Source organism: Struthio camelus, chromosome 1 (assembly GCF_040807025.1).
Source record: "Struthio camelus isolate bStrCam1 chromosome 1, bStrCam1.hap1, whole genome shotgun sequence".
Classification (NCBI taxonomy): Eukaryota; Metazoa; Chordata; class Aves; order Struthioniformes; family Struthionidae; genus Struthio; species Struthio camelus.
In genome coordinates this window covers 54,041,981-54,062,258 of record NC_090942.1, presented here as the reverse complement: position 1 = coordinate 54,062,258, position 20,278 = coordinate 54,041,981, and the positions used below count along the sequence as shown (strand labels likewise).

Genomic DNA, 20,278 nt, shown 5'->3' with positions numbered 1-20,278 from the left:
ATTTAAATGGGAAAATATGTGTTGGCCGTTAGCTACATTATTTAAAAGATAGCTCAGCACAGAGAAATCAAATTTTACTGCGGGTCTTACATGAAGTTCTTTCTTTACTTAATTTAGCATACAGAAGAGCTGTAAAAATGCTAAGCAGTATAAACACTAAAAAATGTTGAGATTAACAAAGGAATAAATTTTCCTGTCACATCTAAACATTGTTATCAACTGAAAGTTAAGAAATAATTGATGTAAGTATGTGAGTAATACTAATCTTTTTTACAAAAGCCTATCAGACTTTCTTCTGCATATACATGCAGAGCTGCAAAAAAGTGCTACATGCCCAACATAAGCATTTGGGTGACTTAAGAACAAGATGTTTCAAATCTCTCCATTTATTATTCCTATAATTTTATGAGGGTTAAGCTTTGAAATAAGACCAAAGTGGGGCTCCCTGAACTTTGGGAGAGTAAAAGATATCAGGTCTTGACCCATCTTTTAGGCTTTAGCTCCAAAATCTAGCGAAAACTCGGTTTTGTTTCCGTGACTGAGATGTTGAATTTTCAGCTCTTCCTCAGCTCTCTGTCTGCATTGGCCCTCAGCTACAACTTGCATTCTCTTTTTACCCTTCTGGCCTTTTCTCTACAAGAAATGTTCACTCCTCTCTCTTAAAATACCAATAATTAAATATCAATCTCATCTTTAAAGGAAAATGGGGAGAAAAATAGGACAAGAAATTTAGTTTTTACAACATTTTTTGGTTAAAATGCTTCCTTAAAATAATGACTAAACTTAAAGATCTCTGCAGCCAGCTGACAACAGGAATAAAGTCAATTGGAAATATTCATGACACATTTCGCACGAACTTGAATTAATTTTTACCTCATTACTTTCAAATTAATTATGTTACACATATCAGACTCCTCCTGGCGCTTTGCTAACATCTGGATGCACATATTACCCTTGTTTTAATTTTTACACAAATGCCTGTATGCTCTTTTGGACCAAGTGATTATTTTGTTGGACAAGTCTGGATGTTCTTTTGGTCTACTCAGGGGAATTTTGGTTGTTTCTGTCGTTAATTTGTCACTTCCTTCCCACTAGAAGGAACACTTTAGTTAACTCCTACATAAATATAAGAGGAAGTATTAATTACCATTAAAGTTCTGCTAGTAGTACCTGAAAAACATCAGATATCAAGGAAGTAATAGCTACAGCTTTATTAAGAAAGACCAGTAGGCTGAACAACATACACCCAGGACTTACTGTCCTGCTTTTTCTCTTTACAGCCTTAAATTATTATCCCGTGGCCTATCTATTCTACCATCTCACATTATAGAGAGCTGGATCCTCCTCTAGGTTACTTAAGATTTCTTTTCCAATAAAAAACAAATTTTGCTTCCTTCAGCAACAAAAAAGCTTTTTTCAAATCAAACTGGATGTATGAGTGCTGACCTACCTTTGAAAAGATGCAAAAGTTATTTTAGACCTAGGGCAGAAAAATATGCAGATAATGCTAGAAATGAAATTTCATCAAAATAATATTTCTCTTTAATCATTTAAGTTATTTGCATCCAGGATCTCAGAGGAATAGTTCCCACAAGAGAAGACAGTTGTAACCAGTTGCAGATAAAGATGCAGTTGCAGATGAAGCCTGTTTGATCCCAATAAGTTAGCTTTATCCTTGGTCATACAGTATTGTGGAAGCCACTGTATTGATCAAACAGTTGGTTAAGTAACAAAGATTTCCAGGAAAGAAAACTACATTTCAACCAGTGCTGAAGTTTACACTTTATGCAATACATGTGAACAATTTTAAACATGATGAAAAGGAAAGGGAGAAAGGAAGTCCAAATATCTGAATGTGATTGCTGGGAAAACCATTGTGGTCTATACATAACTTCAACTTGTCACACATGGTATTCTGCCTCTGGAAGCAGCTACATTTAAAAAAGAAAGAAAATGCTTACTTAAATGCAAAAGCTTGTCCAAAAGTTTCTGAAACATTTCTTTCAAGGTGTTAAGTAAGGCTCAAATATCTGTTGGAGTCAACCTTCATTGAACCAAATCAGTGCAATCTGCTGGTGGATACAAAACGACCCCGCTAAACTGAGCTCCTCACTGTATCGAGGGTCACTTCTAACTTCTGTCACATACATCTGTAATGGTAAGAACTACATTCACCACAGATCAACTGAGCTGTCATGTGCCAACTGACCATTTCCCAAATTTTCAGGGGGTTGATGTTCTGTGTCATAACAACAACGTTCACCAACTTTGTGTTCCTCTTTGTGAGAGAGGAAAGTTACCATTCATCACTACTGGAACAACGATAATTATTCTCAGAAAACATTCCTGTTTCTAAAATAGTCTATTATGTGGTCTTCTCTATACTAAGGACAGCTGTTTCTCTTCCTCTTTCCTCCCTGACAAATTATACTTACACAGATGCTTATTTTAAATCTTTTCATAATACTATTTTTCCATATAAACAGTTCCTGTAGAAACTATATGCATGCTATGAGTTGGAGAGGGAAGGAAAAGCTGTTTGGTTTATGCATATACAATGAGGTGGCCCTCTCTCTTTCAAAAAACTTGGTGCACTTTGCAAAAAGGTTTGACAGCAGCTGGTCCAGCTATTCTGATAGCCCCATGAGAACATTTTGTTCAAGCTCCTGTCACTTACATCCTCAAACGTTGACTAAAACCTTCAAGAAAGAAGGTATTTTCTTATACCTATTCTGAATGCAGTTAGTGAAATAAGCAACTCAAGTCTAAACTAAGGTTTAGAATTTTGAAAATTATTCTTTTCAGTCCCAACAGTATAAAGTTATAAGATTTTTTTGGAGTAGCTTATTAATAAACTGCATTGTGTCAAAGTAGGATTTAGCTGTATTGTAGCAATACCCATATCATTAAATTATCTGCTGATACCAATTAAAAGATCCTCACTGAAGTCCAATTAGAGGCGCATCATTCACCTCAGTGGAACACTTATTCTAATTGAAATCCATACATCCCGTTGTAGATTGGGTTTTGCTGGATAGAAAAGGAACCACAGACACGAAAAGAGAATCAGCTGACTTCCTAGTCTCCCTGTTTAATTTCATTTGTAGAGAAGATAAATCATCCATGGATTCAAATAAATGTACAAGCATAATTCCCCTTACGTTATTCAATTGTGCTTCAACAAAACAACAAAGTGAGTGTTAGAAACATTCTAATCTCATGTGCATCACAGTGGCTGTATATGGTACATCAGAACAATAATACTGAAAAATCACAAAGCACATCGTAGACTAGACAGAATAGTTTTCACTTGAATTTAATGAGTCAGTAATCATAACGTAAGACAAATTAAATCATAGCTTACTGAAATTCTCCATTCTGAAAACAGTACTAATGCCACAATGAGTCCTCGAGTTGCAGCTAACTGTCTGAGATGATACAGCATGCTCCATCAGTTGGTTCAAAAAATGGTAGAAAAAGGCTAAAGCCACATTATACTGTCAAATATATACTGATGGCAGAAGAAAAATGCTTTTAGAGATAGATACTCTGATAACTCTCAGAACGTACAGTACTTTGTATCAATAGTGAGACTGAGGCAATGATGAAGAAAAGTTACAGATCAAGAACTAAAGGCTACTTGTGTGTAAGGGAGCTCATTCACCTAAATAAGGACTGCTGGGTTTTAGATCGGGAACTCTACCAGTATAATACTAGAAAAATATATTTAAATTACTTCACAATAATGATTTCAGCAAGAAACTTAATCCCAACAGGACTATGATTTCCTTTCAAAAGGATTAATAATATTGCATCACTAATGACGATTTTGTATTCAAAATTGTTTCATGCCAGCACAAAATCTTTGGAGGGGGAGAAATCTCACTAGTATCCATTTTATTGTCCTATCCAGACTCTGTGGGCCATGTCTAGAAAGCAGACTATCAATCACTTTGAAGGAAGCACTGAAGCAATACTGCGCCTTTTCTGCAACAAGTTCCTCTTCCTATTGATGAGTGACCATACGTAATGGCAGTTCTGTGTTATCAATCTGCTTTTCCCTCCACTCTGATCTCTTAGCATGAGCTTGCAGTTTTACATGCATTAAGCAGCTCAAATGCTGAATTTTTAGGAATCCTAAAAAGACAAAGCAGAAGAAAGCATTCACCAGCAGGGTAATGTCCAGCAGGGCCACTCCGGGCTGACTCCCATGTCATTGGAACCCCAGTAAGCACATATATATATCTGCAGATCCACCATCCAAAATGACCTTATCCTGTCTCTGTTTGAATAAGAAGGCTGGGGTACTCCGCCTCCTGCAATCATAGGCTTGCACCAGGAAGGAGCCCTGCCAGGGTTGGTCGTCTCCTAAGGGGTGCAGGTCCTCTGAAAGGGATCCGATGGCAGAGGCAGAATTCAACATCATATCTCCCAGGTCCATTGGTAAGAGCCCTCTTCCACACTGTTAGAGGAGAATCACTACTCCTTATATCCAGCCTCATGACCCGATGTTACATGAATGAATAAGAAAATAAATATGGATACCGGCTGATTTGGGGCAGGAGGAGGCTGGGAGTAGCTGCTACACAAACCTTACAACTTCAGGTATTATGACAGGTCTTGAAAATTTCCATTTTCGTAGTGGTAAGGAGTCTGTTCTTCCATGTCTTGAGTTACTTGCTTTTTCTTTCTCCATTCCCTTGGCTGTACTTCACTGTTTTGACTGGTAGCACCATACATTTTCTTTGGACTTACAAAAGTTTCATTGTTCATCTCTGTTTCTTCAGCGAGTTCATCTTGATCAATTATTCCACATTTCTCTTCACTGAGGCTTTCGGGGTCAGCCCATTCCTGCTTCTCCCCAGAAGCAAAGATAGCATAGAATATCACTCCGCTGTAATGCACCAGGGCTGCGATCAGAAAGACGTTTTGCCATTCTTCACGGGTCTGAAAGAATGGTGCAGGTCTCATTAGGTTTGCAGTAAAAAGAAATATTAATATCTGAATTGGACCATGGATTAGCACATACTGACCATGACTGTGATCACTGTTTGATTCATGATGTTACAGATATAATATTTTCTGAAAGTCATTGAAATTTTTTTCCTTCTTAATATAACAATGGGTAATAAAACAGAGCAAGAGGATTTTTTTTTTTCTCACAGTGAAGTTTCTTTCTGACATGTGAAATATTCATGGAGCTGGAAATGCAGGGCTCTCACTAACTGCTAAATTAATCCTATCAGAGATCAGTGATTGCTTAGGAACCCTACAAGAGCTGCATTGCAGAGGAATTTCTCAAGTCTTTTAAGCGTTCAGAGGCTCAGTTCCAACGGTATAAAATAACATCACCCCACCCAGATAATTAGTTTATAATAGCTGAGAATCTGGCTCCAGTGCTGTTGTAAAAGTGAATGTTTAAAGCAAACAACAAAAACAGAAAGCACCTGCAGAGATCGATGGTGAAATAACGTTCCCAGGAAGCTTTGAAATGGCTTAACTTTTGTCCCATAACCTAATGCTTTTCCTACAAAAACACAGAGAAATGTTACCTTATGTTTAGTCATTGCACCAACAATGAGGGGGCACACCATCCCCGACAGCGTCCCCACACCGTTGGAGATTCCCATCAAAATACTGGCATAACGTGGGGCTATATCCAAGTGATTCACATTGAATCCTGTAACAAACAAAGACAAGTCAACTGTATCCTTTTGTGCTACCAGGCCAACATGGCTTTTTTTTAGCCATTCTGACTGAAGGAGGTTGAAACAGGTATGGAATGTCATACCTTATCTACCAGAAAGAAGCATGGCATTTTCTTGGGAATAACAACGGAAGATATGTTGCAACTCTCTATTCTTTTTCAAAACCCCTTCTTTCCCTCCCTACTGGGACCGTGTTATATAGAAAATATCATTTGGTTTGGCTTCTTGGTAGTTTAAAGCACCTGTACATCTCATCTCTTCACACTGAAATGAAGCACTTGGCAAACATTTTTATTCAATGACTGAATTCCTTATGTTTGTCAAATGCCTTATATCGTTTTCATTTAGGTAGCAGTGTCTGAAAAACGTGTTTTCTAGTACTTTAAGTAGCAGGTTAACAACATGCTAAATAACCAGCATATAAACCAGTAGTAAAATGAATTACCCTTACTGTAGCATAGCTATTGGGTAAATATTTTATTAAAAAATAAAATAAAAACAGTAAAAATCCAAGACCATTATCATGCTTTACGTAACGAAAATTAGTCATACGAGCTGTGGATGATCATAAGAAATCATGATTAATTCCAATTCCATGGGATTAAATACAAAAAGTCTGAGTACTGGGAAAACCCTTCAATAAAAACAGATTGATAGAAAATGGCCTGCAAGCACCTCACAACTGACTAGCAGAACTACTTCCTGTCAATGTAACTCTGAAAAGACTGAAGACCATCAGTTGCTTTGCCCCTTTCAGTTACTGAGATAAAACAAAACCTCACTTATGGTGAGCAAAATTCTTTTTCTCTGACATGGTCAGTAGATCCATCTCTTTGGAGACCCACCAATTGATGTCCTTCTATCTTCATAATAAGCTTTCTTTTTAATAGCAATGGTACTGATGGAGCTGCAAAAGTCAATCAGAGACTGGTGAGCCCCATGAAGAGGGTAGAAATAGCTACTCTGGAGATGGAGCGTTTGTAGGACGCAACAGAGGTGGAACTGGCCTAGGAAGCAGAAGCTGGCAGCTAGGGCAGCGAGCTGGCAGCTGATATGCTTTGAGCAGGTATTTATGTTCTTCCAGAGTAATTTCATCTCCCTCCTTTTAGGGATACTGTTTATGGAAGAATAAGAGGCAGCTGCCACTGTAAATGTGTATCAGAATCCAAACAACACAAAGCTAATGTAAACCTGAAACAATAAAGGGCAGGTTCTTCCAAAACTTCATGTCCTACATGTGATACATCTCATAGAAACTGAAGTAAATTATTTCCAGGATGGGAAGAAATAGGGAATAGCCCATAAGCAGCCATGCTAAGAGCTAACAGAATAATAACACTGTTATTAATAATAATAAAACCAATAATAAAATCAATAATAAGATGAATTCTTACCTGAAATTGCAAAGCCACTGAATCCCACTGCTAACACCAGAAAGGAAATAGCCACACCTCTTGTATGAGAGTAACCAACCACCAGAAGCAAGGTTGCTTCCATCCCAAAGCCTTCAAATGAAACAAACAGGAATAAATTACATTCTAATTAATATTAGTCAAGGAAATACCAATAAGGTCTAGCCATATAGCGCCTTAAAGTGACTCAAAGATCTTTGAGGTGTCATTGCTATTCTTGAACACATTTGTCATTCTTGTGGATTCACGGAAATATTTGAATATTTGTTGTTTGAAAATGTACTTTTTTCTCCTCATTGCTGTGTAAATGACCTAAGCAACTGGGGAAGTTAACTCACTGACCAGTACAGGGAAACAAGAAAGTGAGCCTGTGCAAAGTGCTATACAATTCATGAAATGCACAAACATGTCAGGGAAAGGAGAAAATTACTTCTTCCCTTCAATTTTTTTATTGCTGTAGTGACATGAGATATTCTTGGTAAACGGAACAAATGAGCGTTTTTCAGACACGTGTGCCATCAACATGATAGGACATCCTTGAGTGTCACAGGGAGCTAGCAGCAGCTAGCCTCTGCCATTATTACGAATTAAAATTTTCTAATGAGTAATATAACAAACCTATTTAATTTTTTTGAATGGCGCTGAAAACACCCCCTGAAAACAGAATTAATCTGAGAATCCTTTGTGAAGATGTATAGCAAAGATGTGTGGCATCTCTAACTGCAGGCATCTCTTCATTTCAGGTAGGCTATGCCATCCTTAAATAATGAAAGTTGGGAACTGGCAGAAGAGACTGACTCCACAGGCTTGAAATTTTTGTTTTAATTTAGTATCTTCCACTTATGTATAGATATCATTGATTTTTCAGTTCAGTGGCTGAACTGGATACAAATTGTTTAGTTCTGACTAAAAATAATTCTCACTCCATTATTTTCCCCCTATCCCACTCACCTAGACTTGCCAGTGGGTTCCCCTGAAAGTAGCAAACAGGAACGCGGCCACTTAGTGCAAGGTGGTATCCACTGGGAAGGGTCTTTCCAGCACGACTATATGGCAGAATGAGGCCTATTTTATCACACAACACATCTGCCAGTCTTTATTGCTCTTCTAATTATTACCTAGGCTTCTTGCCTCCTCCTTTTCTAAAAGATGCTGTAAGGGTTGTTCATGTGGTTAAGGATTTATGGCATGAAGACATCTAACATCAGCTCTTCTATTTTCCATTTAATGTTTCAGATTAATCAGCTGCCAATGCAATCTAGAGTAATTTGCCTCTTGTTACAATTAAACATGGGCCAAACTATGATATCTGAATCAACTGCAACCCACAACTGAAATATCGTATTTTCAGAATCCAACAGTACCTCCACAATTCATGACCTTCCTTACAGTGGTAGTGGTTAAAATCTTCCTGCTCCGTAAGAAATCAGCTAGCTGCCCTCCAATGGGCACAATGATTGTCATGACCATGTGAGGAAGTGCAGACAAAAGGCCAACCTGCAATTACACAAATAAGTGCTTACTGATCATGTCTTCCCTCAGGATGTGGGGGAAAGAGGAGCGGAATGGTATTTTTTGTTCACCTCTTCTTTTTTCCCATCAGACACATTTTTAGCACAGATTCTAGTGTGAAAGGGTTGCAGACTCTTCCTCCAACAGGACTGACAGCAAAGGTCTGAGTGACCTTAAGCTATCTCTGTCCCATCTTGAGGGACTTCTAGGCATCTGAGAGACTCCAGCAGGTTCCCATCTGGGCAGAGGCGGCCCTCCTTCTGGTGCCTTCCCAGCAGTGGCAGTCTGTACACCCAGAAGCCACTTGCTTTAACCTCACCCTTGCTTTAACTTCTCTGCTGGGGCTTGTGAGATAGGACGCAGCTCCCATGGCCAAAGCCTTTCCTCGGCCAAAAATCAAGCTGGTGGGACCAGCATGCACTTGTGCATTCTTCAGCCTTTAAGCACCTAAACCGCTATGCAAACCAGACAATTAGCATCTCTGGGCCAGTGGTGCAGGATGGTCATCCCCAGGGCAGAAGTATAATTTAGGCACTTTGTGTTGCTCTCTACATCATCCTTTCTCCAGCTCCAAGAGTGAGAAGCAAGTCCTGGGGGCAGCAGGACAGATACGAGAAGCCAGCGGTGCAACTCACCAGCTACAAGAAAGGTCACAGCCTAGCAGGACTAGTGAGTCTGTAGCCCCCAGGACCATGCTCTGCCCTGGGAAGTGGAGCCTACAGGATGCTCCTCACAGTGCCAGCCACTGGCCACTCACTGTTGCTGGTAGATGGGCAGGGTCAGAAATGTGTTTTGTTCACTACGTGGGTCACATAGTACTCTGCCCAGAGGGGCAGTTAGTAGTTAGCCCCTGTTAGAAAGCTGGTCCATGCAGAGCATCCTATGGCTGCCAGTATCTGGGTCATCAGTGAAGAGGGAAGTACCTAGGCACCTTCCTTCACTTGTTACTTTTTTTCCTTCTTCCTTCCTTCCCTCCTTCTCTGAAGTAGAGAAGAGCTGGCAGGGTTTTTCCCTTCTCCTTCTATTTCCTTCCTCCCAGTAGGAAAAGCTCTGAGATATTGTAACTACACAAGGAGTACAGGGAAGGGACCCAAGCTATAACGAAAAGGAAAAAGAGAAAACAGTCTAAAAAGTCTGAAACTTGAGCTCTGAAGGAGTTTTTCCTCTCTCCAAAGACCATCAAAGGAGTACAGGAAGGTTGGGCTCTAATTTAGCTGGTTAAAGTAGACACCCAAAGCTGTGTGATGAGAGTATCTCCCCATGGTCCAGGAGGAAAAGCCAGAGCACATGAGGATCACACCTTAGAAATGTCAAGCAATATCCCTGTTCTGCAGTGCTTACGCTAGGAGAGATGTATAGAATACTGTTAATACTGTTGTCTAATGCAGACATCCTGTTTTATAAGGTGTTCTGATAGTAGACTGCTCTGTCTTGTTTTTCAAGCACTTTTATAAATTTTTAGTAGTCATGTTCTTAAGGAGCTCTGTTTGGCATAGCAAATCTATCCCTGTCTCCTGCCACTGTTTAAATAAAGGCAGCACCTGCACATTGTATATCAAGTAATGACCACAGAGCATAAAAACGGAAGTTATGATGGAATTTTACAATGGTTAATTAATCATATGTTTGAAGTTATGCATGTCTTTTATTCTTGTGGGATTAAGGCCTACCAATTGATGCTCATCTCCCTTCATTTTCTGACAAGGGGTACTTACTTTTTCTGTTAGCTCTGGTACTTACGCCAGATACCCCAAAAGACTGTACTTTGCAGACTTTTAGTGACCAGCATGTCATCTACTAGAGGATTTTCTTTGGAGGAATTTGAGTTTATTTTCTAGGATGTGAAACCTCCTTACATTAACCATGAATCAGTTTTATGTTTTAATTAGTGACGTACATACAGGTGCAACATATGAAAGGCTACTTTAGAATAAACAAACCTATTTTGTCCTTAATTCTCCTGTTCTTCATACCAGTGCCGCGCTTGGCCATTCAGAGTGTCACTGCTCATGACAGCACTGCAGAATCTAGGCTTGACAGTACTCCCAGATCGCAAGGATAACGATATTGTTTGATATTAATTTGCAGAATTATACTTACTCAAAAATAATTTATGACGCAGCAAATAGTTTTTCAAGGAATGTTTGGAAAGCTTTCTGGAAAAATTACTTTCCAGTCCTTTTTCACGCTCTGAAGGAGTGTGACTGGCTTTAATGAAGTAGCAGCTAATATCAATTCATACAGAAGTTGACCCCTGATTATCAGTGCTGGCCAAGCAGTGGGGAAAAAAAAAAAAAGAAAGAAAGATAATTGAGATGAAAAATACCTGGCAAATATTGCTAAACTGCCAGCAGTAAACAAAATGTTTATTTACCTAGCTTATAGGTTTTGTGATGTGGTCCTTTTCTATCAATGCTCTTTTCCAAGGCAAACTTTTCATATCTTTCCATTTGCTAAGAATTTGATGCATGTAAGTAGGCATGTATATCAGATCTCTAGAGGTTTATCATCCCTTGGAATACTCAACAGTAATGACTCCAGCCAGATCGGGGGCTCCTCAAGCACTCCACATCTCCTCAACTACGGTCTGAAGGCCACTGCTTCAGCTCTGACATTTACCTTACTTATTGCAAATCCAAAGACTTCTTCAAAGTAAGCAGGCTGACTTATAAGGAGCAAATAGAAGGTCCAGCTTCTGCAGAAGTTTGCCACAATGATTGCATAAACTGGCATTGAAGTGAAAAATCTCTTCCAGGGAGTGCTAAATTTCTAGAAAAGACAAAATTGAAGACAGAATAAAGACATAACCCAATTCACCTTCAGCTTCAGAACTACAACTGACTTCACTATGTCACATCCAGTTTAGGTGTCTCCTGGGTTAGCGTTAAAAGATAGGTAGAGAAATTTTCTTTGAATAGATCGATGTTTAAGATGCCTCCTATACTGTTGTTGCTCTGCTCAGTAAAACCACACAAGACCTTCTGGAACCCTGTTACTGGGATAACAGGATCAATAACAGGATCAAAGAAAACTAGAGAAAACCTTGTTACGTCCCCCACTTTTTGGTATGATACAGTTTGAGACATTCCATTGAAAAGATTGTGAAAAAAAAAGAATTCCCCAAACAAAGAAACAGGGAGTAGCTCAGCAACAGGCAGCCACCTGCTTCAACCTAGTCCATCTCATTCAGCAAAATAAGTCTGTGGTAAAAGATGTAATTTATATATCTTGCTTTTGGCATTTCCAGTTTCTATTTATACTTCAGTAATCCATGCAGCTGGGACAAAAGCACTTCAGAGCCCTGTCCACTTATACTAGAACTCAAACCAGAAGCTAAGTAAAATGTGTAACTATGGCAATGTACATATATGTTATTTAAATTGGTGGTTGCATACTGCAGGCAACTATGTACAAGGTCATTTGCACACAATAGTGGTACTGGTATCCATTGCAGTAAAACTACTATACAGGAAGAGCAAAGCTGTGACCTGCAATGAGCGTGTGTCTCCAACCAAGATCTGAGTGACTTTAACGAAATGTCAGGAACATGCCCAAAAAGAGAATCTTATACTTTATACTGTCACCAAGGCTGTTACCGTAAACGTAAAGAGGAAAAATAGTTTGGAATGATTTTGCTCCAGAATGTTCAAGAATAAAAGCCAAGAAAGAACAGTCAATCAAGCCACTATGCCAAAACACCACTAGCAAAAACAAGTTACCTAAATGAATGGAAAGAAGCTTTATTGAAAAGTAGGTTTTAGTTTTAAGCTTCCAGGATATTCTTTAAAAAAAGGGAGGGAAGGGAGGAGTCTGAAAACACTGAGCTGGGCTGCAGGAGCAGGCCAGAAGTCCTGGGCAAAGCCCTCAGAATTTCCATCACCATCAATGGGAACCCAAAAGGCAGCTGGGTGATTTAACATGTGGAGCCAGTTTCTTATTGAGGTATTTCCATTAATATTTTTAGAGCAATCCTGATAACTACTCCAAAATAAGAGATCAGTGAGCTGTTCCCCCTCTCTCCTCGCTCCCTTCCTCTCACTAGGTGAAGAGGTCTATAAGCTGAGAGCTGAAAGAGCACTGAATTTCTGTCTGTTGCTGAACTCTTTCCATCCAGCTGCATGAGCCTGATCCCGCAACCTTTAAAAAAGGAAAAACCTCTATACAGTGACAGGAAATAGCTGCTACTCTTATGCAGCAAACACTGTCCATCCAATTATTAAGCTGATCTTCTCCGAAGTGCTCATAGATTGTAGCTAGTCACTGAAAAGCCTTTTTTACTTACATTTGCACTAGCTAGACTGGCTCCTTCTCCTATACTTGTTTCTATATATATCTTTTCTTCACTGGTTATTGTTGGATGTGCTGCAGGGCTCTCATAGGCATGAAGCAGCCAGAACACGTACCAAACAATCCCAAACATTCCTGGAGAGGTGAGAAGAGAAAAGCTGGGTTTTAAAAGCCAATAAATAAAGCCACACTTCAGTATCTGCAGGCCTTACAGTTTATTTCAAGAGCCAGTTAAGCCAAATCTGAGCAGAAAATACGCCCAGGTAAGTCAGAAAAAATGATACTTAAGTCTGTATTTATTGCATGCCTGTTTGCATAGTGTTTGAGCGTTCAGTTGCTCCTATTACACGGTAAGTGTCGGGTAGAGAAAAGGCAAAAGCAAAGCTTTGTGTGGGGCCTGGGGAAAGATAAAAGCAGACTGATCATAACATGGTCACAGTCTGTATAAAAGGACTTAACAATCAGATTTTGATGGCAAAACTTATGGTGCGGTCTGTGTTTCCAGAGAAACCAGCTCCTCATCTTAACTGGATGTGCGAGGCTGGGTTTGTGCATGCCTACAGCCTTGGAGCCAGCTCTGCCTCGTACCCCGGAGGGAAGCGTTGAGGCATCGCAACACCATCACGAGGCCCAACCAGTGTGATGGGACCATTCTCTGAAGGTGGCACTGCTTTTACCAAAGGTGAGCAGTGCGGGCCAGATTTGTCAGGACAGCAGGCACCAGAGGCATCAGCCTCCCCATCAGCAGCATATGCTGTAGTGTGCACTCTGGGACACATGACAGGTGAGTGCCCGTGCTCCTGAGCCACCTTCACAACATAACTGCATCCCACCCTGTCACTGGGTGACCACAGGATGTAGCCTGGTTGTTATAAAGTGTTTTACAATAGGTTACGAAATGAAAGTTTACAGAAGCTACAAAAAGCAGAGAGTAAATTGCATTACCTATTTGCAACCCCTTCATTCCCCAGAACAACTTTCTTCCGTCCTTATTATACAGATTTTTAAAAAATTGTGGCAGTACCAATCTAGTTGCAGAGATCCTTTACGTTAGGCAACTCACCGTAAATATAAAAGACTGAAGACCATCCTATATACTGTACCAGCACACCTGCCAACGGCATGGCGACCACCGCCCCTGCATAAGACCCTGAGGGACAAGAGGGTTAAGAAAACATGTCAGCTATACTCGACAAGCCCAGCCTTCACCTCAGACAACCCAGGCCGGTGCTCACAGGGGCAGAATCAGAGGGAGGCTTCTGGCTGACTGGCACCGTGATTTCTGGTGAATGTGGAGAATGGGATGGCAACTGCATTTTGCTCAAGTAGGGAGTTGGTTTTCAGATTGAGAACATGGTGAAATATAGTTGTGAGCGACCTGGAGAAAGAGATGAGCATTTAAGTGCTTGGAAAGGAATTTCAGGGAAGACCCTGAGAGAATTCATGCAATCTGGACATTCAGTTTCAGTGCAAGCCAGTGCCAATGGCTTCACCTGTTGCTTTGAATTATTCCAGGAAATGAGATGCCTGTGCTTTTGACATTATGACATGCTTTGTTAATGAACGCCTTTAGCCCAAAACTACTGACAAATACACAGGAACACTTCACTCTACTCATTAGCAAATACTTCTTTGTAGCAGTTCACAGTGACCCTTCTCCCTCTTCTCTGTGTAACTCAGCATTCCTGCAGGAGTAACAAAGCCTCAGGCATGAACATGCTCACAGAAAGAGAAATCTGGTTAATGGTGGGGGGGGGTCCCAACATTTTTGTTGCTCCTTTTCACCTTTCAGGTAAAAAAAAGTGTGATCTGTAGCAACTAAAATGGGTGCTGAGCTGCAGAATGGATCTTTCTCTACCCACTGCTAGGATTTCACAGAGTACTGGGGTGGCAGGGCTTTTTATCCTGTAATCTTTTATAATAAAATTTTTTTAAACCTTTTTTTCGTCTTTTTTTGCTCTTCCTTTCACTCTTCTTCCTATATTCAATACTGTATTTCCCCCAGCCTTTCAGTTCCTAGGTTCTCTATTGAATATTGTCTCTCACAGATATTCTTCCCCAGCCAGCTTTACCCCACCACTAACATTTATTTTCATTGTTTTCTCTTCCCCCTTTCCCAACTGCTCACTCTTCAAAGCCCTACAATTTCAAATTCTTCTTCCATATTATTGTGCATTGACTCAGAGTTCCAGTTTTCCTGTTGCAAATAGGAAGGGATACACCAAAACCAGACAATGAGGGAGTCTTAGAGGATGAGAAATGACGGAGTGAAGTAATGAACAGTGCCTTCTCCTCCACTCCTGACAAGCAGCATATTTGAAATTACAACACAGCCATTCCTGCTCTGTACTCTGTATAACTGGGTGTTTCAGGATACAAAAGCTGAGGGAATACATTTGGATTGTCTTGTCTTCCTCCCATTTAGCCATCTACTCAAATCCAGCCTGGTGTTTGTAAGGAGATGCTAATGCTAATTCACAGTTCCCTCTGGAATTAGCAGTTAATTGAAGATTCAAGGTTACCAAAAGATGAAGACACTAGATGGGAGAGGGCAGGAAGAAGGGGACAGCTCAAACTAGAATTGGAAAAGGCCAAAAAGGTGCGAGATTCACAATAGTCTTTACTAGCAAGAAACAGTCGTAGCACAGAGAGACCCACAGGGGCAGCTCTTTTCAAAAGTTGGTACCTGGAAAATGATTAAAAGAAAAACTTTTTTCTTCCTTCTGATTAATGGGAATGTAAGGGAAAAGAAGGAATCCTCTTTGACGAACAAGGTGTAAAACCTTAGCATTTTTCCTGCTCCCCATTTCATAGTGACATTTAAGGCTATTGTCACAGGCTAGGTAAGTTCCAAAGGGAATAAGAGAGTTTGATCTATTCCATATTTCCGCTGGGTTCCTCTCCCCAAAGTCTTCTGAAATTTCCCACAAAGCCATCTTTAAGAGAGCTATCTGTCAGCTTTGGAAGAGGACCCAGAGAAGAGAGCAAATTATGAGTCTGAACATAATTCAAATCAGAGTGAAGCAGAAGCTGGTGGCAACAGATTACATCACCTCCACTTCAATACTTTCCACAAGCAGGCTGAAGTACTCAGGTCCTTCAAAATGTATTTTTAAAGTGTACACTTGATTAGAGGGGCCAATTCAATACATACAATAAATTGAATTCCTAAAGATAAAGCAAATGAAAAAAAAATGCAATTTCTCTCATCTGACACTACTAGACCTGATTTAGTTTGCTATGAGAGTCATTTCAGGGGTGGGTTTTCAATGATAAAGGGGTGAAATATATATATATAAAAAAGATCCTCAGGATCCTGAACTCAGAGTTCAAGTTCAATGGGTATGTGGGCAGGTGCTGCAAAGGGCAGAGGATTTGTATTTCTCTTGTAAATCACAGTATGAATAAAATATGCCTAATAGGAAGTATGGATGGAATAAAACCACAAACTGTATGTGCTGCACGTAAACTGCATAAACCTGCATAAATCTTACTTACCGCAGAAAGATGTGGTTGCTAACCTGCTTCTCTCCAGCGGAGGAGCCCATTTACTCCACAACCCATGGCAGGCTGGGTAGGTGACACCCTGGCGGACATTTCACACATTATACGATTAGCTTTCACTCCATTCCTACCTCAAGCAGTTGCTGATACTGTCAACCTGTCTAGCTGTCTAACTTAAAATTATAAAGCAATATAATTAAAAATTCATCATTGTAAAAAACATTATGTTTTACAGGAAAGCAGCTTTCCCATGGACATGTCTTTATATAAACTCCTGAACTGAAAACATAAATCAATAAAGCTATGAAACATCAGAGGAGAAAATGAATAACAAGGGAAAATGTAGTTTGATCACAAACCTGACTAAGTATGTTAGGATATTTTAGAATCAAATCTCCAAAAAAAACATGATATATGGAAAGACCAAAACAGTGAGTATTCCTACCTCCACCAGACCTTGAAGAATTCTTACGAACATTACACAACCATAATGTACTCTTGCTGCAGAAGGGATGAACATATTCAGTGTAGATGTTAGAAAAATAGCTGCTCCAAAAACCCTTTGGAAAAAAGTAACATAAAAGGGAATATAATTATTATCTACTTTTCAGAAGGGATGCTGTTCTCAGGTACAACCACACAGCCAATAGCAAATACCTACTATCTTACCAGCACAAATACTTGTGAAGTTAATTATGATGTCCCCTTATTGGCAATGGGGGAATGAGTCCCCATAAAGTCAACATATTTTCTTCTCTGAGGAAACAGGAGTTTCATACATTCTTAAATAAAGCTATTGGATTTTTCTTTGTGTCAGAAGAATAGACATTGGTGTTATTACTGGAGGTTGACAGTGAACACGCTGTGTACAGGAGTCATGAACTGAGAAAGCATTCCTATCCTGGAAAGTACTCAAATCCTGTTAGATGAATAGGTTTTAACTTAAATCAGGTAAACTCTGGATTAAGTGCTTCTCTGAAATATGGGAGTGTGGTGCTTATTTCCACTTCCTGCTGCTAAAATGTGTAACAGCACAGTTTAAGATCAACTCCTTTCTAACATCACTTCTCTGAGTAACACCTACAAAGGTCCTAGGCAGCTATGACGTAGAAGGGACATTTCTACAGGAGAGCTGCTGGGAAAAATATTTTGCACCATATAAACATTTTGTGATCCTACCGGGGAAGAACATCTCCTACGAGCCAGGCACAAGCCAAAGCTCTGAATGCACTTGGGGCCAGGTGCCTTTGGGAAATCTTTTGCAGCCTCCCAAACCTTATCATCTATTAGAGAAATAGGTAGCAGAAACCCCTGCTTAGTGGTAACAGCACCCTTGAAAGTCCAAGCCACGTAGATGTCCATGGTAGCACAACCCAGTGTTCCAAGCCAGCTCTGCCTCACTCGCCTCAGTCTGAATGTGAACTCTTCCTGCAGGGGCCTGGGATATCCTGAGCTTAACTGTGCTATATCAATAACGTACAACAGTGACAATAGATATGACCCATTTAGAAACTATCGAAAAATTCAGCAACAACTTATAAGTGCTAAATTGACTTGCTACGTATACGTCATTTGGAAAAGATGTACTGAATTTCATTCTGATATATAAATGATTTTATACAGACATTTGATTTAAAATCATATAAACTGGACATTAGTGGTGCTTCTCTTCCTTTTAATTTTTCTGCCAAAAACCACACACAGGTCTTATTTTGTATGCCTGCTTATCATCTGCCTCTTCAAAATATTTAGAAACTTTTAAAACTTTTTATTGCCAGTTTCATCTTTCTTACTTTTTTTTTAAATAAGAATTTTGATAGTTTACATTTCAATCTCTTTCAGAAAGCATAGTCACAGGAAAGATATTACTTCATTTTTTGAATCTGGGATTATTATTAGTGTAGTATTAGTAAGTGAAGTGCTAAGCTTCTATAGCCAGCGTTCAACACTACTTTATCTAAATTCTGTGCAGCTATTGACAAAAACTACAGTCCCTGCCTGGACAGCTCATAATCTGAATAACAAAAAAAGACTTGACAGATGAACACAAAAGCAAAGAGGCTGGGTAGGCTAGGAGAGGGAAGTGACAATGGAATGGAGTTATACAGAAAGTAATCTAAATATCTGAAATGGAATACAAAGCATATGATTATATCTTGACATTTAGGAGACTGCTTTCAAAGCCAAGTAAATATTTAGCTCACAAATAAGTACTACTTAGTTGTCTATTATGATCAGCGAAGGAAAGAGATTTGCACTTTGCTGCTGCTTCATCATTAATGGAAATATCAGATCTGTTATTGTAGTGCTCTTGGCACTCTCAGGGAATTACAGAAAATCATGTAAAATGTAAGTTAAAAAGCAAGTGAAAGAATATGCCATAAGAAAGAGAACATGGTTTATTATCCAAACAGATAGCTCTGAAAACTGAGTTTCCAATCTTTGCTACTTCATTTAATGCCAGCTCTTCATATACCTAGGATGTAAATGCATCATTTGTACTTAGCTAGGCTCAGTCATTCTTTTGCTACTATTTAAGATGGCAAGTAGTGTTTCCAGCATCCTTCCAGCAGTTCATTGCCTTTTATCTGAAATAAGTTGGTCTCCACCTTGGCTAAAAATAGCCCAAGTCTTTTCATTCATTGGCGTATTTTTTTCTCCTCGCCGCTCTGATCCTCGGCCAGCTGCCACCCTGGAATCAAAGCACAGTTCTTTGGCGACGGACGCCTCCGGCCAGCGAGGTGCTGCTACTGAAAACTGATATCAGGAGGTGCCTTATGTTTCACATCTCTTTGTTACTACCAAATAATGATGAAGTTACATTTGGATGCATTTTTGAAGAGAAGCAGCAAGTTAAAGGAACATTGTCACTAAGTGGTTCATGAACTTTTTGGTGGAATGCAGATCTACAAAAATTTGGACAAATGTAAAAAGGGACTCATGTGGTGTCAGATGGTTGTGTGTAAAATTACAAAGCACTCAATATTTTCAGCTGTTCTGAGATCTCTTTGAACCCCACATTATTATAGGTAACTATTTGCATTAGAGAAATATGCGTTTGGGGTCCATACATGTTCAAGGTTTCATAGTGCTGAGCAGGACTTAAACAGATAGCAAACCAGCTTATATCTAAACCTACAATGTGAATAATAGAATGAAATAATACATCTCATTGCCAGTGTGCAGCTGGGACAAAAGCAAGCAGTTGTCTTTCTCAGAATTTAGGTTCGTGGACTGGGCCCAGAGCTCCTTGTTCCCTGCTCTGCACCCTAGCAAGCTCATTTTCCTCCTCTGAAACAGAAACTTAGAAAAGCAATTAAGGGAAATCAATTTGTTTGGCTTATTGGGTAGAAGAAAGAATACTCTATTTAGGCACTTCTGTCTGGTAGGGAAATGAAGAAAGTGAACGCTAATAGTGTTAAAGAAAGAACACAAACTGAACTCAGAGTAACTTTCGGATTTGGTGGAGGAAAGCCGGGACTGAGCTTCAGACTGTGGAACAGCTCTGTCCTGGAGTTATTACCATAAGGGCATTACCATAAGAGCACAAGGGAAGGAAGAACCACCAGGCAGACCTGTAACCCCTGTGACTATTTGCAAGATGCAGAGAACAAAGTAGTTTGATTTTAGGCAAAAATGAATTGGTCCTAAGGAATCTTTTCCAGTTATGGAAGTGTTTTCAGCTAAGTCACTTCATGGTATGAGTACCAACCCTCTTGGAATTCCATCTGTACATCCCAAACCCCCTTCACATGCACATCTTGTTCACAACCAGCTGCCTTCCCTCTCTCTGCTGTGAGTGCATTCCAAGTTCTGAAGCCTTTCTAAAGCAAAGCCTAAAACCAAATTTAGTAT

General features: G+C 39.7%; 1 protein-coding gene across 1 annotated transcript in view; it reads right to left on the bottom strand.

Annotated features, from left to right (window-relative positions):
* Positions 1-202: 202 nt before the first annotated feature.
* The window catches only part of SLC17A8 (solute carrier family 17 member 8), a 31,872-nt gene continuing 11,796 nt past the window's right edge, over positions 203-20,278 (bottom strand). Inside the window, exons 5-13 of the mRNA XM_068938691.1 lie at positions 16,869-16,983; positions 16,418-16,505; positions 13,983-14,069; positions 12,915-13,054; positions 11,252-11,401; positions 8,485-8,617; positions 7,103-7,213; positions 5,553-5,680; positions 203-4,947 (exon numbers count right to left, since the gene is read on the bottom strand). Coding sequence (XP_068794792.1) covers positions 4,609-4,947; positions 5,553-5,680; positions 7,103-7,213; positions 8,485-8,617; positions 11,252-11,401; positions 12,915-13,054; positions 13,983-14,069; positions 16,418-16,505; positions 16,869-16,983 — 1,291 coding nt within the window. The 3' untranslated portion in view covers positions 203-4,608. The remainder of the gene's footprint in view (positions 4,948-5,552; positions 5,681-7,102; positions 7,214-8,484; positions 8,618-11,251; positions 11,402-12,914; positions 13,055-13,982; positions 14,070-16,417; positions 16,506-16,868; positions 16,984-20,278) is intronic.